Source organism: Chrysochloris asiatica, unplaced genomic scaffold (genome assembly GCF_000296735.1).
Source record: "Chrysochloris asiatica unplaced genomic scaffold, ChrAsi1.0 scaffold02780, whole genome shotgun sequence".
NCBI lineage: Eukaryota > Metazoa > Chordata > Mammalia > Afrosoricida > Chrysochloridae > Chrysochloris > Chrysochloris asiatica.
This window is the reverse complement of record NW_006411298.1, coordinates 1-8631: the sequence shown is the minus strand read 5'-3', so window position 1 is coordinate 8631 and position 8631 is coordinate 1. Positions and strand designations below refer to the sequence as shown.

At 50.7% G+C, this 8631-nt stretch overlaps 1 protein-coding gene across 1 annotated transcript; it reads right to left on the bottom strand.

Moving 5' to 3' along the window:
- Window positions 1-444: 444 nt before the first annotated feature.
- On the bottom strand, window positions 445-4961 carry LOC102826376 (kunitz-type protease inhibitor 2-like; the record flags this gene model as incomplete). Its single annotated transcript, XM_006878077.1, has 4 exons — window positions 445-606; window positions 1160-1207; window positions 2253-2312; window positions 4791-4961. Coding segments are annotated over 4 exons (441 nt in total), but the record flags the coding sequence as incomplete, so codon positions are not given.
- Between the last annotated feature and the right edge of the window lie 3670 nt (window positions 4962-8631).

Here is an 8631-nt window from a genome sequence, read left to right as displayed (position 1 = left end):
CAAACAGTAGGTGTCAGAATTGGTAGAGAAAGTTTGGAAGGTGGAGGCATGTCTAACCTCTGTCCATAGGAAACAGTTCTGAGGACTGATGCTAGTCCTCTCCCCCCATGTGAAGGGAGAGGTCAGATGACAAATGTTACATCAATCATTGCAGTCCGTGTGTCTGTCTGCATTGATGCATTCAGGTCTTTTGGGCACATACCTAGAGTGGATTGGTGAGTCATGGGGTAGTCCTACTGTAGCGCTGTAGGATAAGCACTTGACTGCCAACCATGAAGTTGACAGTTCAAACCCACCAGTCACTCCTGGAAAACTCTACACAGGGTCACTGTGAGTTGAAATCATGGTGGTTCTACGCTCAACTTTTTGAGGAACTGACAAACTGTTTTCCACCGAGGCTGTACCATTTTGTATCCCATCAGCAATTGCATTTTAACGGCTCACCAAAGCAGCGCTGCATGCACTCCTCCTTAGATCGATGGTTGTTCTTGTTACCATGACAGCCTCCATAGATGAAGTGGTCACAGGCGTTCTTCTCAGCATCAAAATACCAGCGAAGGAAGGCTGCGCGGCACGGCCCGGTGACCGCCTTGGAAGTGCAGTACTCTGGGGGGAAGGCAGTCCGAGGGGTACATACAAGTCAGCATGTGCATACAAGTCAAGGTGCTCCCAGGTAGAAATATGGCTACTGATTGGTAGGGAGGCAGCACTCTGGTAAGGAAATGGGGACCTCCCTGACATGGCCAGCCTGGCCCACCTGACGCTCTCCACCACATTCTCAGGTATCTTCGTTGGAGCCAAGACCACACCGCATGGAGATTGCTCTGTGCCACGCACTGGACTCTATGTGATACACGCAGGGTCTCATCTCTGTGAGCCCTTCACTCCACACACAGGAAATCGGAGGCAGAGGCACTGGGGGATCACCTGCAGCTGTGGAGCTGGTGACACAGAGCTATAGGGTCCATTCCATTGGCCCCCTGAAAGCAAAGATTCCCTGCCTGCATGCTGGTACCCCTCCTACAGCCTGGGCCCCCCAACAATGGGAAAGGTCAGGAAGCCCTGCTCTGAAATGCACTTCATGGAAATCCTGGGGGTATCTCAATTCCCAACTAACTAATGAAACACAGTTTAACCCCCACACAGTCATACTGTTTACCTTCGTAGTTGAAGATGTTGCTGGCTAGGTCATCCTGCCTTCTGAGATCTGAAACACAAAAGTCTGTGTGAGAGACCGGAGCGGACACAGGACACACAGCCAAGCTGGGGCCCAGTCTAGAAGGGCCCACTGAGCGTGGACCCTCTGGAATCTTTGCGCAGGGATCAGGACGTCCCTCCCAGGGCAGCTTGGCCGTCACTGTCCAGTTGTAACTGATCTTAAAGTGCACAAATGCCAGAGGGAGAGTTATCCTCCTGTCCCCTCCGTGGCTACTCTGAGGACTGACTTCAGTCACGTTTCTGGAGCGATAGGGACCAGTTCTGTTACATGCTCTCTGACATGTAACATCTTCAGAAACAGGATAGAAACCCTGTGTCCCCAGGGCTCCAGTGCTGCGAGTTCACAGTGAGTCCAGGCGAAGCAATGGCTGGATTGGGTGATATGGGATTCCTGGTCTGGCCAAGCTGGGCTCTTCCAGGCAGTTCAGAATGGACACGCTCACTCGCCTGGGATGGGATGGCTGGCCGACTTGGGCAGGGTGGGGCCGGTCAGCTCACGCCCCCCTCCCTCCACCTTCTTGCCCAGCGGAGCCCCCTGTCTGGGGACCAGCCAGTGGGAAAGCAGAGCTGGCTACCAATAGCATGCTGCTCCTTCCGCACGCCTGGAGCACTCACCCAGGCTCCTGGGGTCGATTCCTCTAAACAGAAAGGAGGCATGGGCAGCTGCTGCCAGCACTACAAAGCCAGCTCCCACACAAGCCTGGAGGTCGAGCACCCAAGTTGGGGGCGGTGGACAGGGGGACACAGGGAGAGAGACAGCAAAGACGACAGCCAGCAAAGAGGGAGGGAAACAGGTGGGAGGAAGACACAGCACAGTGGCAGAGGCCAGGGGACCCAAAGCCATAGGCACCAGTAAACCCCCGATCCCCCGGCAATTGGAAGCACCAGACTCCCCCAGGCCTCCTGTCTGCTGGACACCGTGAACTCCCCCATGTAAGGACCTCCCGGGCTGGGCTCTATGTGTAACCTAGACCACTAGAACCAGGAGGGTATCCCTTGTATCCAGCAGGGAGCTCCCCCATGACAGAACCTACCACTCGGGACAGAGGACACAGCTCCACTCCTGTTGGTGAGCAGCACATGAACAGCATTCTCTGCAAAGGGACAAGCAGACACAGTGAGACAATGTACCGCCGTGATTACCCGGGGAAGCCAAGCAAACCCACCGGTGGGCCGCATCCCTGAGCAGTTGTTTCCCACGCAAGTTGTTCAGCTTCCTTTTCACTTCTTCTTTGTGTGGGACCTTCAGGGTACGTGCTGGGCCACACTAGCCCACTGGAACTCAGCCCACAGCGAACCGGAGCACAGACTTGCTGAGTGACTACCAAGACGGAATAACCACCAAGGCCACACAACCTGCTAGGGGGGTTCACCCAGCTAGAGACTGGAAGGGTTAAGGGTGGGGTGAAGAGATTGGGTGGTCAAGAAAGCAGGTAGAGCCCAGGTGGGAGGCTCACCCCGATGCCAGTAAACATCCACATCCCAAACCAGCTCGCCCTGCTCTGCCTGCTCCGCTGCAACAACCTTCCTGTCATTTTGCTGAGAGGCTGGCCTATGACAGGTGCAGGCCTGGGACTAAGTGTCCGGTCCCCTGGGAAGTTCTAGTTCTCATTGTAAATAATTAGTGCTCATGCTCAGGATCACCTGACTCTCTACTGAGCCGGCTGCCGGGGAGAGAACATGCTGGTGAGGGGCTCTGGTACAAGGACCACCAGCTCTCTGGGTCTCTTCACAGACGCCTGAGGGAGCCCCGATGGGCAACAACAAACATATGTTTGGGACCTTGCAGCTGGACTGGTCTCTGAGTCATCACCTAGAGAGAGAAGGCCAGCCTGCCTTCCTCGAGCGAGACCCAACCACAGTGATCCCTTATGGGACAACTGTCTTGAAGTCCACAGTCCACTGCTGGTATTCCTATGGTGTCAGCTCTCTTCTCGAAGAGCCAAGGAGTAACGGGAGCGGGCAGAGAAGAGACACTCACAATGCTCCTCATTCTCTCCACTCCTCTGCCCTTGAATCTTAGCTGACAACAGAAAATTAAACGCAGTAAATGAGATGTTTGATAATCACCACTGGGTAAGGTTGCTAGTTACTCCCCTAAGAGGTGAAGAACTGGCCTAGAGCATTCAAAAACAATACTCAGCCACTGCTATCTGAAAGGTCTGCGGTTCAAACCCACCAGCTGCTCCAAGGGAGAAAGATGAGGCTGTCTGTTTTGTAAAGCTATGTTGTGGTTGTTGTTGTTGTTAAGTACCGTGGAGTCGGTTCCAACTTATAGTGACCCAGCACAGGGTTACCGAGGCTGCAAATCTTTACAGGAGCAGAAAGCCTCATCTTTCTTCCACGGAACAGCTGGTAGTTTCGAACTGCCGACCTTGAGGTTAGCAACCCAATTCGTAACCACTACGCTACCAGAGCTCCGTGTGATCTTGGAAACGCAATGGTCTGCTGTGTCCTATGGGGTCACTAAAAACTGGAATCACTGGAAGGCAGGGGTTGGTTTTGGTGACTCTCCAAACACTGGCTGAGCACCTGCCGGGCACAGGGCCTGCATGCTCACGCACCAGGTCTTATAACCTTGGTGCCACAGCCAAGGCCATTGTTGTTTTCCCCTCTTATACACAACACTAGTAATCTAACCTGATGTGTGTCTAGTTCCAGCCAAGAGAGACGATCGCCAGGGAGAGAGGAGAGAGAAGGCCCCTGAGCAGCAGGGGTGTGAGCCCTGGGAGCTGGGTCCCTGGGTGTGGGCTCAGTCTGCCATGATCCCAGGACATTCTGACCCGAGTCATGACGTAGTTCCATTGTGGCAATGCCGAGTCACCAAGAAATCACTGCCATCAAGTGATTCCAACTCATAGTGACCCTTACCATGACAATACATCTTTACGGGAGCAGACAGCCTCATCTTTCTCCCAGAGTGTCTGGTGGGTTTGAACCACTGACCTTGTGACTATCAGAGACAGTGCCACTGAAAACCTTTACAATACAGCCTGGGTGGCCAAACCCTTGGCCTTCTAGAACATTTGGGAGCAGATTCCAGAGGGCTAAAGCCTCCAAGTACCCATCAAGTCTCCTGTTTGGGAGAGAGCTAGTGTACCCTAATGTTTGGACCAGGGTTTTGTTTTCTTAAATTTTATTGTGGTTCAAATACGAGGGGGATTCTAAAATTTCGTGGATAAATGCCATGAAAAGAGAAGGAAGTTTTCCCACAAACTCCTTGAAGCCCACCTTGTATAGATAATAAAAAATTTACCCTTTTAAGCGTTTTCAAGTGTGTGACTAATATTCACCACACATTGCCCCACCCCATGTCAACAGTGTCTACAATCCAGAGAGACCCTGAGTGGGGAGGGACAAGGACAGACTCCAGGAAGTACGTTTTAGTGTGAACCTAACCTGCCACATGACCGGGTGAGCCGGTCATGGTATGTGTGCCAGAGAAAAAAAGCCTCCACGTCTTCTAATCTGGACACCACCCCCCAGATTTGGCCGCGAGGAACCACTGAGGAGTAGAAGACACTAGCATTCCAACACCATCAGTAGAAGCCCCCAACCGTGCACTGTCTTACCTTTGACTCCGGCGCATTTTTCCATACACATCTCCTTGGTTACGTAATTGTTGTTATTCCCTTCACAGCCTCCATACACAAACTGCTGGCAAGACCCGTCCGTGATGTTGTACCACCACCTTGGGAAGGCGGCCCGGCATCGCCCCACCACTTTCGAAACGTGGCAGAAGTCTGCAACACAAAAACAGACACCAGTGGGCTTGGGCAGGCATTCCCAGTAACAGAGAGCAGGTACATTACGCTGGGAGGGGCCCACACTCCCCAGCTCCCTGAGAGAAGCGCCAGGGTGAAGTTCCAACTGGGTCTAAAGCCTGTGCTTCCACCCACACTAAGGAAATATACTTTTCTCATGTAGGATAAACAACAACATCATGGTACCCAATACCAAATGATGTGCCAACTCACTCAACTGGACAGCGATTTGGGGCTATGCTTGTCCCCAGTATGAAAGAAACACAGAGATACATAGCCGCTATGGAAACACATCTTTCAAAGGTGAAACACCAGACTCCGGAGCCCTTTCAATGTGTCACCACATCAGACCAAAGGTCAGAGCTAGAGATAGGAGGTCAAGGAGAAAGGGCACTGCCTGGGGGTCTGTTCTCATGCCCCTCACACCAACGCGCTTTCAATGCTTCTGTCTACTTGTTCCCTCTCACCATTCTGCTCTACCCTAAACCCAGGGCCAATACGTCACACTCAAGTTACTGCAAGAGACTCAGAAGAAGCTTCCCAACTCTACTTACGCCTTGCATGAACATTCCTAACTGCTCCCATGTATCATGGATTTAGGTTTCGGGGTGCCTGCAAATCGGGCCCCACTCCAATACAAGGAAAGCAATGTGATAAAAAGCCTGCCAGACACATTCGCTTGCAAAAATCTGGAGGCTAGCTTTGTTTAAAAGGAAGAGAAAAGCAAGTCCTACAAAGTCTCTTCCCTTGGAGGCATCAGAAGGCTTGAATGCAAAATTAAAAGGCAGTGACATGACCATGTGATTGGCCACCAGCTGCTCCCCTCCCCAAAGTGCCCAACATCCTTCCCGGGATGTGCACCCACTTCACCTCTCATGACATTGTTTGTTACGGGTGCTCCAGGCTCTATGGGGCCGGCATTAGGGTCTAGTACAGAGTGCTCGATACTTGGACGTCCAGTAAAATCAATCCAGGGCTGACGTGGTTATGTTGTTGTTAGGTGCTGTTGAGTTGTTCTGACCCATAGCAACCCTGTGCACAACAGATGAAACCATGTCCAGTCCTATGCCGTCCTCACAATTGGCGTCATATTGTTGCTGCTGCTGTGAGTCCATCTCATTGGGGGGGGGTCTTCCTCTTTTTTACCGACCCTCTACTTTGCCAAACATGATGTGTTTTCCAAGGATTGGCTAGGGGGTTTGAATGTGGACCTTGTGATCAGCAGTCCAGTGCTTATCCTACAGCACCACACCAGGACTCCAGAGGCACTTTTCAAGTTTGTTATTTCAGCAGTCAAAGCAGAGAGGACAGGACTCCTGATTCTCCCATGTCCTCCAAAGTGTTAACAGTGATGAGTGTGAACCAGACGTTCCACAAAACACTGGTGTATGGGCCCCAAACACACACCACACAGCAATACAGCGCAGCAAGGAAAGTGCATCTGGAAGCCGGACATCCTTTCTCATTTGGAAGCAACCATCAATTAACTTGGCAGTTCAGCAGCACCTCACCTGGCTGTGCTAGATGAGTGGGATGTGAGTGCAGAAAAGACAGGAGGTAGGTTAGTGGTGTTGGGAGTGGGCACAGGGATCTGTGGGGACGAGGGGTCATGCATGGTGCTGCTCACACAACTCTGCAGATTTACTAAAAACACTGATACGTGCACTTCGAAGGAGTGATTTGTACGGTACATAAAGGATACTTTAACCAAAGGGCACCTTTTGTCGGTAACACATCAACCAGAACGAGCTGGGTGTGTAATGGGAACAGGCACTTCTGACAATGGGCCAGAGGCCACAGAACACACCCAATCAACAGACCCAGGGTAAGCACAGCAGAACAGACTTCTCTGCTGTGTGATTCCGCCCAGCCCATGAGGCTGACAAACGTCATCAGCCAGACACAGATGAGGAACCACACATCTGGAAGAAGAGCTATGATGCAAAGCCACAGTGAAGTAGGGAGGGGGCCCCCAAAGGCCTTCTCAAATGCTCGATGCCCGGAGAGTACCAACCTCTGCCCCGGTGACCATAATACAAGTGGGGGGAACAGATAAGTCTCTGTAAGCACGGGGCCAGCCACACTGACGGAGTGTACAGAAAAGAGGAGGGTATCTGAAGAGGGATGGCAGATACTGACCTGGTCAGCAGCTGGCCCCACCATTGTGGCTCAGATGTACCACACTGGGTGGGTGGGCGGGGGGCCTGGTTATACAAGGGTGCTGAACAGAACAGACAAAGCACACAGACGAAACATGGAAGCCAGAGTGCCTGGGGATGACTTGACAAGTAGAAAGCTACCTATGTTCCCCAGCACATCAGCAGGTGGTGTGGAGTCATCAGGAAGGGAGGCTGAGGCACCATGCATGCTCACAGGAGACAGCTGGGGTGGGGATGGGGGGGGGGCTTTAAGAACCCAGCCAAGTGATGCTCCCTTCCTGCTGGTCAAGGCCTTGTCTTCACTGCAATGGTCTTTCTTTTGATGTGTGGGGGCCACCAGCGCAAGTTACAGGTCTCTGATGCAGGTGACATACAATCCAAGGATCACACAATAATTTCATTGTTTAACCCTTTCAAGACCAGATTGTTTTCTGCTTTTCTGTGGATGTTGAAATTATGTTTTCAGTTCTGGAAGGCATTTTGAATGAAATGGGGAAAATAACAATTACAAAAATCTTCTTTGAGGTAATACGGATTTTGTTACAATTAATGAAACACATCTGTCCCAGAGTCCTGGTGTGGTGCTATGGGATAAGAACTGGACTGCTAACTGCAAGGTTAGTGGTTCAAACCCACCTTTCATTCCTCAGTAATCCTATACAGGGTTGCTACTAGACGGAACTGACTTGATGGCACTTAACAACCAATGTCCTGAGGGGTCCCCTAGTGTGGGGTTGGGGGGGATGAGGCCATTTCTTCAGATTCAGACAGTTATACCAACTTGACCATGCTTGACAATAACAACAACAAATCTTACGGGAGCAGAATGCCTCATGCTTCTCCCGTGGAGTGGCTAGTAGGTTTGAACTGTCAACTGTGAGGTTAGCAAGTCCTGTGCTTATCCAACACCGTCACAACTAGAGCTCTTTAAGCATACAGGTAGTCTCAGTTTACAATGGGGTTCGATTACGACCACATTTTTTTTTTTTGATAATTGCCTTTTATTATCAGTATATCAAACCAACCTTCATCTTTATGAATTAGAAACATTGCATACAGATGTAGTGCTATGAACCCTCAACCACCCTTCTGGTCTGTAAAAGAACTCACCCTTGTGGTCTAATTTCCAGTCAAGCAACAGATAGGTATCTAGGGGGGACAACACTAGTAAGGTCTGTTCACCATGGAAAAGTCGACCATTCAAGGTCAAAGGGCAACATTTCCCTAAGGAATGGAACCAGGAAGCACAGGGAGTAACTGGGAGAACTGTTGTTCCAAGGAGGGGATTGGCGTCATTGAACTGAAACAAAGAATATGATTTGTTGAATTTAAAACTGATGATCTGCTCTGTAAACGTTAATTCAGTTCACAATAGAGTTTTTTTTAAAAACTAGTTGCATGAAAATCATATTGATATGGTGATACTAGCAGATTATACTACAGCACCTTTGTCATTGTTAAGTGCCATCAAGCTGGTTCTGACTCATAGT